At 31.5% G+C, this 17,687-nt stretch overlaps 1 protein-coding gene and 1 long non-coding RNA gene across 8 annotated transcripts; both read left to right on the top strand.

Moving 5' to 3' along the window:
- The first annotated feature begins 575 nt into the window (after positions 1 to 575).
- On the top strand, positions 576 to 4,837 carry LOC105134430 (uncharacterized). 7 transcript variants are annotated; one of them, XR_843987.1, is made up of 3 exons: positions 576 to 956; positions 1,146 to 3,961; positions 4,450 to 4,837. It is a non-coding gene; the product is annotated as an uncharacterized LOC105134430 (long non-coding RNA). The 7 variants fall into 7 exon arrangements; XR_843984.1 differs by having other exon boundaries at positions 1,146 to 4,369; XR_843985.1 differs by having other exon boundaries at positions 579 to 956; positions 1,146 to 2,997; positions 3,878 to 4,837.
- A 7,231-nt stretch (positions 4,838 to 12,068) lies between these two features.
- LOC105134429 (protein SHORT-ROOT-like) lies at positions 12,069 to 14,000 on the top strand. Its single transcript, XM_011038836.1, has one exon. The coding sequence runs from the start codon at positions 12,242 to 12,244 to the stop codon at positions 13,565 to 13,567; it is 1,326 nt and encodes a 441-aa protein (XP_011037138.1). The 5' UTR covers positions 12,069 to 12,241; the 3' UTR covers positions 13,568 to 14,000.
- Positions 14,001 to 17,687: the final 3,687 nt, after the last annotated feature.

Below are 17,687 nucleotides of genomic sequence, written 5' to 3'. Positions count from 1 at the left end.
TAGAGAAGAAGTCACAAAGCTTACTAGCCTACTCAAATAGGTCTTGAGATCTAAACAAGAAGAAGCAAAATCTACAACTTAGCCTGAACCTATGCTTGGAAATCCATAGAATCTAGGGGCAAATGAGGTGTCTCAACAGGCTATGTATTCCCAATTTGCTTAACTAGCATATCCCATAAGCATGTCATCCACCATTGACCTTATAATAAAGGAATCTCAAAAGAACAAGATAGTAAAAGAAGATGGCCTGGATAAATAGGCTGCCCTAGAACAAAGGCTGAGGGCATTTGAGGGAACTAGTTTACATGACCATATAAAAACTGTTGAGATGTGTTTGGTACCTAACGTAGTCATTCCTAGGAAGTTTAAGGTGCCAGAATTCATCAAATATATAGGAACTCAATGCCTTGCAACTCATCTCAAAGCATACTGTAATAAAATGGCTGAGGTAGTCTATGAAGAGAAACTGTTGATTCACTTCTTTCAAGGCAATTTGAGTGACATGCCTTTACTTGGTATATGCGGTTGGATAATACCAAGGTAAAGAAGTGTCATGCCTCGTAACTGCCTATAATGCTGGGAAAATCCAAGATTTTAGTTTGACTAGTTAGGGATAAGGAGTAGGGTTTCTGTTATTTGTGCAGAACAGTTACTGGGTTGTAAACTTCTAAATATTTCGGTTTGCATTTGTGCAAGAAGCTTTACATTACACTCTTTGCTCCAAGAAATCTTTTTTAACTCTGTGTTGTTTGAAATGAGAGACTTGTTGAAAGAAGTGTTACTGGTGATTGCATTGTTGAATTTATAAGGTCTGAATTGTATAACAGGGCAAACCGGGTGTCAAGATTTATACGAAATTTTATGCAGAAGAAAAGGAAGTGTCTAATGGTGTCCTAGCAATCTGTGTTTCAAAACTGGTTGCCCTGCCATACCTTTCTCTGGCTAGCATACTGTTTGTGAGTTCTTCCTGGCCCATTTGATTCCTATGTTTCATGTGTGGGACTTAAGTTTAATTTTATAATGGAGATCTTTGGGATACAGATGTGACATAATATTTATCATGTGGATCATGTTTTGAAATAGTCATACCTGTAAAATGGCTTTTAGAGTTAAAAGTTCTGGTTATTTTGGTGTCTCTAAAGCAGGGATTGAGTTATGGAGGTGTTCAAAGTCAACTGGGTACTTCAGGAACTGGTTGAACAGTTTCTAATGCCCTACCTATTCCAAGATCGATACTTTTCTCATCCTTCATTTTTCCATATAATCTGAATGTAAGATCATGGTACATAGTGAATTGTTTCATGCCGTAAGCTATCTCAAGAGATTTTTTTTAGCTTTTTCTGGGCCCTATGATAAGAAATTGGGTTGCATTGAATTGATCTGTTCAAAATTTGGATTCAATAGAAAGTCATAGTAGAGAAAGCTCATAGCAGAATTTACTTATCTCTTAAAATGCAAACAATGATTATTCTAGGGAGAGCAATCATCTACCTTGTTTTTCTGATATGTTAATCTATTTATCTTGTTCCAATTTAGGCATCCGTGGGAGAATTATTCTGTACAAAGGGAACAATTTCTTGCTTAGTGGACTTAATATTCATGTTGCCTTTAGACCCCCTCAAGTAGTGGCAACCAAGGTTGATTTTCAGCATTCCTTGTGGGTACATATCCTACCTTTTTTTTTTCCTTTTTGTCAAACTGTCAATGAAGCAGCTGTCTTCTCAGTTCATTATATGTTTGAGCAGGTTTATGCATGCCAATTGTAGAATTGTTTCAAGCTTGATTTTGTAAATATATTGTGTTCATGATTCTGAGGTTTTTTATTTATTGGCTTGAGATCAAATGCAGTACCTTGGCGAAGCATGCTGAAAGGAGCAGCGATAGATTTCAGTCCACTAACCGCTTGGGGCGTTCTTGATGGAAGTGGTGAGTACCTTTTAGGATTTCAGTCCTTGAACTAGATTTCTTACTTCATTATTCTGTATAGAAGTTATCTTACAACTAACCACTTTGCAAGACTTGTCATTCATTTCTAGATTTTTCAGTCCTTGAACTAGATTTCTTACTTCATTATTCTGTATGGAAGTTATCTTACAACTAACCACTTTGCAAGACTTGTCATTCATTTCTAGATTTTTCAGTCCTTGAACTAGATTTCTTACTTCATTATTCTGTATGGAAGTTATCTTACAACTAACCACTTTGCAAGACTTGTCATTCATTTCTAGATTTTTCAGTCCTTGAACTAGATTTCTTACTTCATTATTCTGTATGGAAGTTATCTTACAACTAACCACTTTGCAAGACTTGTCATTCATTTCTAGATTTTTCAGTAACACAAACACGCCCCCTCCCACTTAACAACCATTGTCAAATACTGCTCTTTAGCCATGCGCCCCCCACCCCCCCGCGGCCCACAGAAGTTGTCAAGAATATCATTTACTTTCCAATTCCATTATTTGTGCAGTACTATGGTTCAATATTATAGTGGTAATCTTTGCATTGCTATAGCTAGGATGTTGTGTTTTAAATAAAAGCCAAAGCACAAGTTTCTCTTGAGGAAATGAAGACGAAACCTCTTTGATATGCATTTGAAAAGTCTTTCTGCAAATTTTAAGGTCAACCAGACATCCATAAAACTCTTACTAAATGCGTCACTTATTATAAGAAAATGGACGTGTCTTGCAAGTTACATGGTTGTGCAGGGCTATGGTCCTTTGTAAAGGAATTGAGTTTCTCATGACCAAAAAGAACACACGGACTTTTCTTTTGTTGGCCTTACCATTGCATGCTTGGTGACTATCTAATATATTATCATCACTTTTATCTCACTAAATTCTACAAAAAAAAGAAAAAAGGCTTGCAATGGATGTCATAAATCACTTAATAGCTGCTTCTTGCTGGCAAAACATTCATGCTGTTCCACAACACGGGGCTGTCTTTGGGATAAGGTTAGTTGATGGTTATGGAGCACCTTGATCTAAGGATGGAACGAAGGTATATTTATGTTATTGTAATGATCCTTGTAACTTCATGTATACTTGCATTGATGGATAACGTGCTAGGAAACAGAAAAACATGTACAGATGAATAAGGGTTGGTTTAGGCTTAAAACATGCTAAATTTTCAAGAAAAACATGAAAGTTATGCTAATTGAGGCCTCCTTTTTCTTGTGGATAAAAGAACAAATTCCAAAAATCTGGAGAAGACATCCAAAAGAGAAGAATAAGAGAGAGCACCAAAGGCAATGTATAAGAGCACCTAAATTCCATTAAGACCCTATTCTATTCTATACTGTTCTCTGTACAATATCTTGGTACTCTGCTGAGTACTCCTAATCTGAGTGCATTTAACATGGATTCCTCATGAAATTGACAGATTGGTGAATCCAATCAGCTATCAGATTAGCTTATATTGAGATTTGCATGGTTTGTACAAGAGAGTGGAATTAACAAGTGACTTTTAGTGTTCTTAAATTGACTACTCAAAAGTGCCCATATATTATTGAAAAGCATTTTTCATCGGATTATGTTATTTGAGCTGAAAATTAAAAGAAGACATTCACAGAAATCAGCTGCTACAAGTCTCCACTCACTGACAAACAGTAAGGCAGGCAGTTCCACCATCTAGATTTTGTGGCACAGCCCTCCATTCCCAACTCTCTCGCAACCAGTTTACTGGTGCTAATGGTAGTTTTAGGAAAGCATGCATATAAGTGTTTCTTTTAGTGCTAAAACCTATTATTGGATTGTAAATTTTGTCCTAAAAAAATGCTTCCTGTAACAATGCAAATTCCATTTGCTTTTAGCTGACACTGAACCTGACCCTGTTATCAATGCCCAAGTTTCAACTCACCCATTGTTTTTGTTCATTTCAGTTCATTTCACTCAAAGAAATGGAAGCATTAGTTTGCTTGAGGGGGCATTTCGACTGGCATCCTTGAACTATATGCTGTCTCATAGTAATGCCTTAGCCCTACCCTTGCTTTCCTTTTGTGTCATTTCAGTAATAGGATTTCTTGAACTACTCATTGAAGATGGTCACTTAAAGGGATTGAAGCATAGCTTGTGTGAGGGGGCATTCCTAGTGGTGTCCTTGATCTGTAAAATTGTCATCATGATAGCAACTTGAATACAAAGTTTTCAAAGATATGATATCTTAATAGCAGTGCTCGGTTCCATCTTATGATACTGACTGGGACTTTAGAGATCATTGATCTTTATTGATGTTCAATCTCTGCTTGATTTAAAACTTGAATAGAAAGTATTTCTGAGCTTGGCTGGTCAGGGGCAATAATCCTTATGGCACTAGCATTGGTTTGGTGGTGTCCATGCACATCTTGATGTATCTTATGGGAAAGATATAGTAGGTTTGCAATCATTCCTTAAGTAGCTATCACTCGGTAACATGTCCTGCCTCGTACTCACTTGTTCTTTGTTTATGTGACAGATGTATTTACATCAAGGTCGAGAAGCAGCCTATATAGAGTGTGACATGTCACGGTACAGGTTATTCAGGCAACCTGGAAGAATTTTTGAAAATTTTGATTGATGATGGCTCCAAGATTGCATCAATATTATCTCAAGGCAGTAGCAGATCAAGGGCTGATTGCAGTCGGCAAGCGCTTGTGCATATTACAACTGTTAAATGAACCATCCTTGTCAACCCCTCCCTCCATGAACATTTAGTGTATGTAATTATCTTGGGGACAGTTGATGTTAACATTTTTAAGGATTCTCAAAAGCATGCAACATACACCGGCTAAGGACAATTTATGTTTTCCCTTCACTTTGTTACTTCTCTCTAATTATCTGAATGGTCGTGCAGTTTGGATTTATTGCTTTAGTACTGTTGATATTTGAAGTTCTATTGTCAATCTATTAACCCCATATGTCTCCTGGTCTAGCATGAATGTCACTCAGTTTCTCATGAACACCGTTGGTGTCATGGTTCCATCAATTTCCTATAGAATAAGGTTGATGTGGTTAAATCTCCTTGTGTTTGTAAGTGGTGTTCGTCCTCTTGTTTACACCTAAATACGTAGTTGCTACAAGATTTCTAAAAGATACAGAATGATGAGAGCTGCATGGAGAAGATTGCAAACACAAATACTAGGGTTTCATTGATCTGACACTGATGTTACCTGTTTTCCACTCCTCTTTGAAGTGCTTTATGTAGTCTATCGTCGGTCAGTCTCTCCCGGGTCATTGTCGATGTTGAAGCAAATTACAGTTTACTTTTAGCAGCACTATCTCCAAATTGATCTGCTCTATCTTTTAGTTTCTGCAGATAAAAACAATTCAGAAAAAGAACTGATTGCTTTATCATAAAACTTTTAATATTGTCCAGAGAACTTTCTGCATTTGCAGATGATAAATAACTGAACAGCTTTCGGCGATGCTTTTGAAATTACCTCTTTGCACGTTAAGCTCCTTTTCTTCTTTTTCAGGGGAAAGGCTAGAAATGCTGCAAGAGTTGTGGAAGTCTGATGCTTGTCGAGATAGAATCAGCTGGTAGGGCTTTGTGGTGGCCTTGCTGTCTCTTGAAATAAGATAACATGGGCGGACCAGACCATCTTCTTCCCAGTTATCTCATTGTGCACTGTTATTATAACCTTTAATTATGTATTTATTTCTTTTTTTAAGATAGCTTCAATGAGTAAGTTTTTTCTTATTGTTGTTGAAAACTCATAACCAATTGATAGCAATTACATTACAAAAAACACAAGAATAGATACTTTGCACGCATCATTACAGTTAAGTTTTGATCTCGGTACATTATCAATGCATGACATGTATGATCATCAAGACGAAGAAAACAAGCTAGATCTACATAATAAAATTGAAATTGATGAATTAATGGAGGCATGTACATCCTCCTACCAAAACTCTACTTTTCCTACTCTATAAATTACTAGAACATGCCCTTTGTTGGCTCATCAGTTTCCATCTAACATCATCACCACTATGTTTTTTTCTAATTAACATGGTTATCCAAATTAATTTAATACATCTCATCATTTAATTTTATAAGCTCTAAAATTAATGATGATGTAAATCTCCAATGATCTTGAAATTTATAAGATTCAAAATAATAATTTTTAAAAAATAAATTTAAAACATAAATAATTAAACTATATTCCTTAAAATTAATATCATAACTATTATTATTAATAATAATAATATAATAATAATGGTGGTGATCTTCTTCATCTGTCTAGACTTTGTACCTTGAGAATCAAAATCCAAGAAGATAATTAAATAGCAATGAACGTAAGCAAAACACTAAACTCCCATCAGCACCTTATCTTGGAGGAGGAGATTAATGCCTGTAGGTATGAGCTCATACGAGATTGAACTTTATAAAGGTTCCCTCGTACGTTTGAGGTCAGCTTTTGACTTCTGAGGACTTCTTTCTTAATTTTTTTCACTGTATTTTTTTTTTTTTTTTTTTTTTTTTTTTTTTGCTTTTTGGTTGTCTAAAGAAAGATAGTGTTTTTTTCCCTCACTTTTTTTTCCACAAATTGATAGATATGAAGAGTTGAGCTTTGTGGATAAGTCAGTCAGTCAATATTCTGAGCCTTTATGATCATCTACTAATCGCAAAACCATGAAGTCTACTGCTTGAATCAATGAGAAATATGTACCAAAAATATAAAATTCACTGCGGCACTAGAGAGAGTGTAATGTGTATTGCCTTGACCTTCATCAAATTAGCTAAGAAGAAGACTAAACTCGGGATAAATTGGTTTTTTTTCATGTGATTTATTTATTATTTTTGTTTTAAATAGAAGCATAAGGTTTTTTTTTATTTTAGAAAAGTAAAATACTTTTGTTGCCCTTAAAAAAACCTTCATAACATGAAGCGTTATCCAATTATTAATATTTTTTTTATCGTGTTAATTGATTGTCCACGACATTCTTTTTCTCTATTAAAAATATGTGTTGACTTGTAATAAATAAATTATCATTAAAGTTGTTTTTTTTTATTATTTCTTGGAAATTAATGTGTGGTGCTGAAAATTTATTGTTGTCCCATTGGTAGTGAATATTTGAATACCATTCCTCATTATTTTGAATTTTTAATGTGTGTCATTGGGATTTTTATGTGTAAGTTTTTATTCAATTGGATCATTTAATCTAAATTTTTTATTTTTTATTAATTTTTTTAATAAATTTTTAATTATTTTCAATTTCATCTTTCAACTAAAATTTTAAATTTTTTACTTTTTGAGTGGATTCTTATTTTTTTTAATTATTTTTTTTCTATGACAAATATTTTTATTTTAATAGGCGTGCTCCATGTACAAAAAGTATGGAGCACGTCTAACTATTTAAGTTTATCAAAATTTCATTTTGTTGTGGCAGGCCAGCCAGCTTTACGTACCGCCCCTGCACTGAAAACTATGCTACTATTACTTTTCTTATCTTTTTTTATGAGATATATACTTTTCTATTAAAATATTGTTTTTGTAAGCTTGATTATTAATTTTATATTTTATTTTTTTATTTTGTATTTTAATTTTTAAGAAAGTTAAGAATATTGATTATGTTTGAAAATATAATTTCATTTATTTTTTAAAATATTTTTTATTCACAAATATATTAAAATAATATTATTTTATTTTTAATATTAGTACATTAAAATATCTAAAAATATTAATAAATATATTAATAAAAAATAAAAAAAATATTTTTTAAAATATTTTTAAAACACAAAAACAAACATAATACGTCAATTGAAAATATATCTTCCTTCCACACTCTCTATTAAATTTTTATAAATATTAATTATAAAATTCAATTAAAAAAAAGAACAAACCCTAATCGGTTTTATTTTATAAAAACTTAGTATTGTTTGGTTTTATTTTAAATTAATTTAAAGATTAATTTGATTAAATTTAAATTAAATTAATCTAATTAAATTTAATTAATAATATTATTAATTTCACTTAAAAAAACAAAACAATATCTTTTAACAAACTCAGTTCTAATAACTATACTCCAACCCTCCAATTTGAAGTGTAGTTTTTAATTTACATAAAATTCTTTGCAAATTAATCTTTAAGCAAGCTATGAAAAACACTTGCAGACAATGTGGGCTAGAATATCGTGGACCACATGAATGGAATCACCATATAATTAAATCATATTTTTTAAAAGAAAAAAAAAAAAGACTTGAGGCAAAGGCATATGTACAGTTTCTCCCATGATTGGATGGAGAAACAGCAGCCTCACCGCTGTCCTCTTGTTTAATCATTTGTATGGAATAATATGATTTTAGATACCATTTAATTTTGGTTTTATATATGCAACATTAAAACCTTCTTTTATAATATCCATTAATGGATTGTCAATAGCAATTTAAGAAATATGTGTGATAGCTATGTTCTCTAATCAAGTCATTAATTAAATGTTTCCTTTTTAATTTAAATTCTCCAAAAAAAATATCAAATTAAACTAGTCTTGTAGCATTCAAGGTATGTGAAGATAGCACCTAAGCTTAGATTAGCAAAAATGAATAAAGAGAAGGCTTGTTTGATTTTGTATTAGCTTGTGTAATTTTTTAAGTGTTTTTAAAATTAATTTTTATATAAAAATATATTAATTTAATGATTTTAAATAATTTTTTTATTAATATTAGTATCCAACTCAGTTTGTACTCACCTCAACTAATTTTATAATTCTAAAATTAACTTTAATATAAATTTCTAATCATCATCATATTAATAACTATAAAATTTGAATTTAAAACTCTACGAGGAGCAAATCTTTTTCTAATGATTTTAGATATTATTTAATAATTTTAATATATTAATATCAAAATTAAAAAAAATATATTTTAATATATTTTTAATTAAAAAACTTATTACCAAACACTTACCGTCTTAGATTCAAATGTTTTCTTGTTCCAAGCTTCCATATTATTATTGAAATATCAAACATGATCTATTAACATTTGTTTATAAAAATAATTTAACTTATATAATTTTTTTATAAATACATTTTTTACTACTGTAAAATAAAAAGAGAACATGATTTATTCATATATTAAGTTCATTTATCATGTTTTATGCTGAGTTTTCATGTCAGTCGTCCTCTCTCTATCTCTCTTTCGCTATGTTTCTTTCTTTTTGCTTTATGTCATGCCTTTTTTTCTTAAGTACAGTGATGCAAAAATGTACTTGACAGCTTTAATAAAACTTCATCAAACTTTAATGGGACTTGCAAGCTTTAACCTATAGTCGGGTCTAATTTAATTTTTAAGTCTCTGCTACCTAACAATATTCCTGTGTGCTGACATGAAGTTGCCTCTTTAATTAATTACTACTATGATTAATTATAAATATTCCACGAGCCTGGGTCATGGTCTAACACATGAATTTCAACAAAGCTGAGAAGGATTGAATTGACATAAAAACATTAAGAATTAAGAAGATTGTGAAAGAAACATTTTCATGTACTTGAATGTCTTTTTTGACTTCGGAAATTTAATGTTTAATTATTTTCTTAAAAAAAAGTGGATGATGCATGGTTGCTTAATGAATATTATAAGACAAGCTATGCTTAATTTTTATAATACAAATCCTGAAAGCAGTTTTTAATGAATTTCTTTTAGATGTGTTAGCCTGATTAGTATGATGTAGAGAATATATCTTTAATATAGCTTAAAAATAAATATAATATTATTTATATATAAACTAGTTCGAAAATATCTTTTGTTTTTTTAATTATAAGTTAAGAAAAAAGTTTTTAAAATATTTTGTTACCCCACCCTGCAATAAGCTAGCAGATGACCACTGTTAGGAGGTTATGTATTAATTTCTTTTACTTTTCCCGAACCTTAAACGATGGCAATTGTGATTTTTGTATTTTTTTAGTATTTTTTAATAATTTTAATGTGCTAATTTTAAAAATAAATAAAAAATTATTTTAATATATTTTCAAATAAAAAATATTTTTGTAAAGCATTATATATAATGTTAGACAGTAATATAAATTATATATTATAATCTCATTTAATAGCTTAAGTTTTTAGGTGAAATAGTTTTTTAACATAATATTATAATTTTGTTGATCAAACGATTTTAATTTTAAATTTTACCATCTCTATTGTATTTGTTAAAAAATAAGTATAAGATAATATGGATCATAACAATCAATTAAAAAAACCCAAATGATATTATATTATGTATATGCTAATTACCTTAAATAAATACATTTTAATAGCTGCCATTAGTCATTCATTAATCAAGAGTAGTTAGTTTAGTCTACTAATATACTAATAAAAAAGTTGGAGCTCTACAAGAATGACCTAATTCTACAATAATATATAAGTGATGATAATTGATCTGAGATTGTGGGTCTATGAATTGTAGTGCTCAAGTTCAAGCTCCTCAATTCCTAAGCCAATAATTAAGAAAAGGTAGATGCATCCATGTAGAATGGAATTAACATTTTTTTTCTGTTATATATATATTGCATCATGCTGAGCATGAATATTCATCATCATTATCAGTATACTATATATCAATAATTATATTAATGACTCACAGTAATGATATATATTAAATGACAAAAGGTGCAAAAAGTTTTCGGCAAATGAAAGACTTTTGAGTATCAGTTGATTTAGTTAGAATCAAGTCGCATTAAAGTCACAATTATTTAGTCTATTTTTCAAGTGCTGCTACTTTTATCATAATCTTCTTGTTTGTGCTAACTGAAAAAAATTATTCTTTGTTATTTTCCCTTTAACACTACTCAGTTGCTATTGAACAATTATGAGGATTCCATCGGGCTATTTTATTTCTGAGAATAAATGTCTTATTCCTTGCCAAAACCATGAATGATTGCCAATTAACTACTGAGATGATACTGACCTAATTAATATTTTCCCGGCATTTAAATATGGTCTAGTGTTCGCTGTCCTTATTAATAATTAGTTTTTTTTTTCCATTGATTAGCATTTCAAAAATAGAAAATACAGATAAAAAAAAAAAGATAGAAATGTGTTCTGCAATGAGGATGTTGTTTCGAAATGATACTTTAGCAAGCTTCTTGTGAAGATCATGATCTTACATGTTGTGTTCTGCTCTCTCTATGGTGCTTTCTTTATGTTGTTGGTTTCGTTGAGCTTTGCTGCTGTGGGAGTTTCTGAAGTTTCCTGTTTTGCTAACATGGTTCTAGAGACCTTTACTTCTGTCTAGTTTCAGCCTCTGTTTTCTCTATCTCGATAGTTTGATTAGGTTAGGTTAAAGCTGCTTGATGTAATTAGAGCATCTTTTTAGTTTTTGCTCTAATTTTGTAAGCCAACTTTCTATCTCCTTGCCTACTTTAGCTATAATATATGGCTTATAAAAAATAAAAATAAAAAGAGAGACATAAAATATAATTTTAAAGTGAAATTTTATACCTGCAAAACAAGAAATTCAAGAAAGTATGTTTTTTTTATTCTTATTGTCTTCGTCTTTTCTATCCTAAGACTATAACTAGTCGCTGGACTTTTAGGTTAAAAAAACTAATATAGCTTTATGCTACGCTTATTACTGTTATGGTGGCCAAATTGGACCACTAGACTAGCAAAATAGGTTATTGGAACAAGGGGATTGCTTGTTCAGATGGTATGACTAGAAAGCGTCTACTTGCACCTTTAATTAGCAGTCCTCTTGATCAAAATATAAAGCTGTACCTGGCCAAAAGTTCCTGGTAAATTTTTTGTCTATTTTCTTGTAGGATACTATGATTTTCCACCACAGAACATCCTTATGATTTCTGAAAAGTGCTTAAGTTTTCATCAGGAGATCGCATCATTTGAAGGTAAATAGTAGAATAGTTTGATGTTCTTAACAATATTGTATTAAACTCATAATGTTTCTTGTACTCTACCCATAGGCCATGAACAAAACAACATAATTGTGTTCAGATACTAAGGAACAAAAATTTTAACCTTAATTTCTAGTGATAACATAGAGGTTGCATAGGTAAACCATGCACCTAGTAATCACCATAGAGTTTAGCTTAAAACAAATTAAAATACATATAAGAATATTTCAAATATAATACACGAGAAATTATTCACATTAACAAAATAGGATGACTATGACCCCCCACCCCAAGATATAATTATACTATGGATATTTATATCAATATAGCTTTGTACTTGGCCGTGTCTGAACTCAAATGAAATTTGAGTTTAGCAAAGGTTCTGCCTCTAGAGTCAAAGGGGGCCTCGCCGATCACCCATGGACATAACTCTCTTCAGTCCAAAAGACACACTGACACACTTCTTTCCTTCCCACCAGCAAAGCAATGATCAAGTAGCAGCTATAGACATGCAAAGCAATAGCAGCAACAACAACAATAATCACCCTCAAACTAGCCATACATCAACAAGCCGGTCTTCGGACTCCGGTGAGGCCTGTGGAGGAGGAAACAAGTGGGCATCAAAGCTTCTTAGTGAGTGTGCAAGAGCAATCTCAGACAAGGACTCTAGCAAGATCCACCATCTTCTATGGATGTTAAATGAGCTTGCCTCTCCTTATGGAGATTGTGATCAGAAATTGGCATCTTATTTCTTGCAAGCTCTATTCTGCAAGGCTACCGAGTCTGGTCAACGGTGTTTCAAAACCCTAACAACAGTAGCTGAAAAGAGCCACTCCTTTGATTCAGCTAGGAAATTGATACTAAAATTCCAAGAGGTAAGCCCGTGGACTACTTTCGGTCATGTAGCTTCAAATGGTGCAATTTTGGAGGCCTTAGATGGGGAAAGCAAACTTCACATAATTGATATCAGCAATACCCTTTGCACACAGTGGCCTACTTTGCTAGAAGCTTTAGCCACAAGAAATGATGAGACGCCGCGATTAAAGCTCACCGTTGTGGTAACTGCTAGCATTGTAAGATCAGTCATGAAAGAAATAGGCCAAAGAATGGAGAAGTTTGCTAGGTTAATGGGAGTGCCCTTTGAGTTCAAAGTAATTAGTGTGCTAAATCATGTAGGAGAGCTCACAAAGGAAGGACTGGGTGTTCAAGAAGATGAAGCAGTTGCGATTAATTGCATTGGGGCATTGAGAAGAGTTGAAGTGGATGAAAGAAGTTCTGTAATCCAGTTGTTCCAATCACTTAACCCTCGAGTTGTGACAATTGTTGAGGAAGAAGCTGATTTTACTAGCTCAAGATATGACTTCGTCAAGTGCTTTGAAGAGTGCCTGAGGTATTATACACTGTATTTTGAGATGCTAGAGGAGAGCTTTGTCCCAACTAGTAATGAGAGATTGATGTTGGAGAGGGAATGTTCAAGGAACATAGTTAGGGTTTTGGCTTGTGATGAAGAAACTGGTGGAGGAGAGTGTGAAAGAAGAGAGCGGGGTGTCCAATGGTCTGAAAGGTTAAGGGAGGCATTTTCCCCTGTTGGATTCAGTGATGATGTTGTCGATGATGTCAAGGCATTGCTTAAGAGATACAAAGCTGGGTGGGCACTTGTGCTCCCTCAAGGAGATCATGAGTCAGGAATTTACTTAACATGGAAAGAGGAACCTGTAGTTTGGGCTTCTGCATGGAAACCCTAAAAGTGTTGTGGCCAGAACACCATCTCTATGCTCAAATTCAAGGCTCAGCATGGCAATTTATTCACAAGATGGGAACAGCGCGCCATGAACACATATTGATAATTAATTATAGAGTACTACTACTTTCACTTTTCATTTCTTCTTCTTATTCATGCATATTTGTATCTTATGCACTCCACCTTTTCTTTTCCTATGTTATATGCTTGGGAGTTTGTGTTGCTTTTCAACAACTCTAGATAATTGTATTTGTTTGAAGGTGTTTGCACTTGTGCCTCTTTTTTGCAGTTCCATGGCATCCCTTTCCCTTTTGGCTTGCCTCCTCAATATCTTTCTCTGCATCCCATAGTGGGCAATTTGTAAGAAACATTAGCAATCCATGTATTCATAGAAGGTGGTGATTTAATCATATCCATCATATGATCAAGTTTCTATCCATCCAAGAATAGCAGTTCCTATAAAAAAGAATTTCCTGTTAGTCCCTTCCTTTATGTCCTAATGTATATTGACAAATCCTAAGTGGATTGTTTGTATAATTAAATTAGCTCATAACAGGTAAGCTCAAATATGCATGGGAAGAGTTTGGTGTGTAACTTATGTATTATTGCTGTCCTTGTTTTCATCTTGCTGCAATTCCCATGGCAACACAAGAAACAAATTATGTAGAAGATCCTTCTTCAGCTCTTATTTGAATATTTAATGTCTACCAAAACCTGGCTCGGTGGTGATGTGCATGCCTGACTCATTAAAAATTAATTTGGGAATTCATTGTTGATTGCGGGCGGCCTGCAAGAGCACCCATTTATTAATGCCTAAGCCTCTGATCTATATATGGATTTGATTTTTTTTTTTTAATGAAAAGATAAATGTTTGATTGTTTTATATTTTATTTTTAAAAAAGAAATGCTAAAATTCAAGATCTCTAGAAGTGCTCGTTTGATACTTTAGCAGTTTCTGTTTTCTAAAATATTTTTTAAATTATTTTTTACTTTAAAAAAAACTTAAAAATAATATATTTTCATAAACTATTTGATGGTTTTGACATAATAACATCAAAAATTAAAACATATATATATATATATATTAAAACACTTTACACAATATTACTAAACACACATAGTCTAATGGAAAAGGATGGTCCCTCGTTATATAGCTTTAAGACCCAACAAACCTTCTAATGAACAAAGAAAGTAAGCTACAAGTCAATCGGTTTTAAGTATGTTACTTGAGGTATTAGATTAAATACCTAAATGAATTATTATTATTATTATTATTATTATCCATTTTTTGCGCATTAGGGTTAAATAACAATGTGATTAAGTTTTAAATAAATGACATCATGATAACGAATCCATTTACCCTATAGTTTATTGGGTCCAAAAAAGATTAAACTAATTGAACTTATTTGCATGGTGGCAATGAGCATATCCCTACATCACCAATTTGGAGAGTAGCTAGGAGATGACATTTTCAATGATGCATGAATGAACTTAATTTATTAAATTATTTGTCCCAAAATCAACACAAGAATCTTCTCTTCCCTGTGATGATATTTGATGCTATATGGCTAGCATGATTGCCAATTGATTAATTAGAAAATTTCTTAAGCAACACAGGTTATTTTATTGGCAAGTAGATGATACGTGCTTGTCAATCTAATGAGAATTAAACCAGAAATACTATACTAATTAGATATTTCACCAGCTATGCAAAGAATGGCAGTGTGTGGCCGCAGTCCCTTGATCATCTAAATTAGGTCAATTTTTTTTAATTTCATGTCACTCTTAACCTAATCTGTTGCTTGGATTTTCGATATGCATATCATAAAGGAATTATACATCGGTAATTAAGCACATAGACACGAGAAAGGGAGAAAAGCAGGAAAGGGTAAACGGATGCATCTATCTCTTCTTCTATATTGTAAGGATTGGTAATTATAGACTGAAGATCATTAAAAAAATAAAATAAAAATTCTTATCATTTAATGCAAAAGGGTAAGACGGGGGTTCTGTTCTTTTCAGAGAACCATTTTCCTTTGTTATTTTCTGTATGATGGGTCACAAAAATGAAGAGAAACTGTGCTATTGGAAAAGGGATAAAAGAGAGGACATGTTTGTGAGGAAATATATGCATAAATTGACATAAAGAAAAGGAAAAGGGACCAGGAAGAGACCTTGGTGGCAAACAGATGAGAACCAAGCAGATCCCATGTTTGCTTTTATGTCTAGTGATTTGAATAGCATATTTGCCTTTAAATTGCCATACTTTGTGTACAGACTTTAGGCCAACATTATATAGTGGAAAACAACTTTTCTTGATTGAAGATGGCTAGGACCTCTGCTATTCTTCACCTACAACTACTCTCTTCAAGAACCCATTCACACAAATACACTTGCCGTCAAACACGCTTGGACACATAATAAGAACCCTTCTTTCCTCTTCTTCAAATAATTTGCTTGCTACACTGCTATTGACTGACTTGATGGATGGATAAGTTCGGTTACTTCTTGTTGATTTGACCCGACACTTTATGTAAATTAACTATTAAATTAAATTATACGATAATTAACTAAAATCAAATTACTCAAAGTATAATTTGATTTTAAAAAAAAATTAAATAATATCTTTACTTTAAAAAAAATCTTGAAATTATACCTTTTTGGATTGACATAGTTTTAACCTAAAACTAAAACTTAAATCAAAATCAAGTCATAGGAAGAAATAGGTTTAATAGCTTTGGTTTATTGATCTTGTGTGTTGGTTCTCTTAGCTAGATGCTTGGGTTAGAATCTTTGTCATGGAAATTTGGTATTATAATCTTGAAATTATACCTTTTTATGATTGTAATTTGAAAAAAAATATTTTTTATTGATATTGGTTTGGTATTTATATATGTTTGGTTCAAATTGTGGTTGAATAAAAAGTAATTTAATTTATTTGATTAAGAATGTTTTTCAAATTAAGGTTATAAAATAATTTTAAAAAATATATATTAATATTGATGGTTTCTAATTTAAATATTGTAGATTTAACTACTATTATTATATCATGAAATAAATAATATTTTATATATAATATTTTTTATTGTTCCATTAAATTATCTACAATTCCATCACGTATGAAATACATCTGACAAGAACGAAAGTTTTCTTAGTTTTTTAAGCACGCAACAACATTAGATAAAATATAATCCGGAATAAAATTAGAATTGCTATCAAATTCTGCAAATGCTATGTTATTAAATGATCTCCGTCTAGTTTATGAAGTGTTATTGAATAATATTAAGTACTAGTTTTTCGAATAAAACATAATTAAAAATAAAAAAAAATTATTTATTTTTTTTATTTTACTAAGTTGGACATGGTTCAATGTATTTAAGTTTAGACCGAACCCAGTCTGGCCGAAACAATAGAGATATTCTCCATTGTTCACATGAATAGCAACCACACTCTCTATTGTTCAAACACTAGTTTTCTAAATAAAATAAAATTTGATTTAATTTGATTTTTTTATTTTATTGAGTCAGACTCAATTCAATACATTTAACTTTGAATCGGATCTAGTTTGACCGAAGCAGTAGAAACATTCTTCACTGTGAAGATTGTCTTCATTATTCATGTAAATAATATAATCACTTTTCACAGCAACAGAAGAAGCATCATTGTGCTGCTTTTAGTGATCCTCTATTTTCAACATAAATAATAATGGGATTCATAAATAATAAATAGTTTTATTCATTATCAAACATTTGTTTCTTATAATTTGCTTTAAAAGCAAAAATAACCACGAAAACAACACAGGCTCTTAATTAAGACAATAAATATATTCCCATGCGAATTAATCTTGAGTTTTGGTATGGATATTGATTCAATAATGGGAACTTGATAGGTATATTGTATAGGATCAAATGCATGTGATGATCTCTAAAAAAATAGGAATTGCCTGATGCGATAAATATTTATTGTCATAAAATTGATGAATATAAACAAAAACACCTAAAACACCTACAATGCTTTTTTGTTGATGTAATACGGTGACGTTTACCAATTTAATTTTTTTATTATTAAATCAATTGATAACCATTGAAAAAAATATATTATTGGTATATATTAAGGAAATTACA

The sequence above is a fragment of the Populus euphratica genome, unplaced genomic scaffold, assembly GCF_000495115.2.
Source record: "Populus euphratica unplaced genomic scaffold, PopEup_1.0 scaffold67.1, whole genome shotgun sequence".
Taxonomy (NCBI): domain Eukaryota; kingdom Viridiplantae; phylum Streptophyta; class Magnoliopsida; order Malpighiales; family Salicaceae; genus Populus; species Populus euphratica.
The sequence above is the reverse complement of the archived record's forward strand: the minus strand, read 5'-3'. Positions and strand labels throughout refer to the sequence as shown.

What these genes read in the sequence shown, in the direction of transcription:
- LOC105134429 (XM_011038836.1), top strand. Translation starts at nt 12,242, where the DNA reads ATGGACATAACTCTCTTCAGTCCAAAAGACACACTGACACACTTCTTT.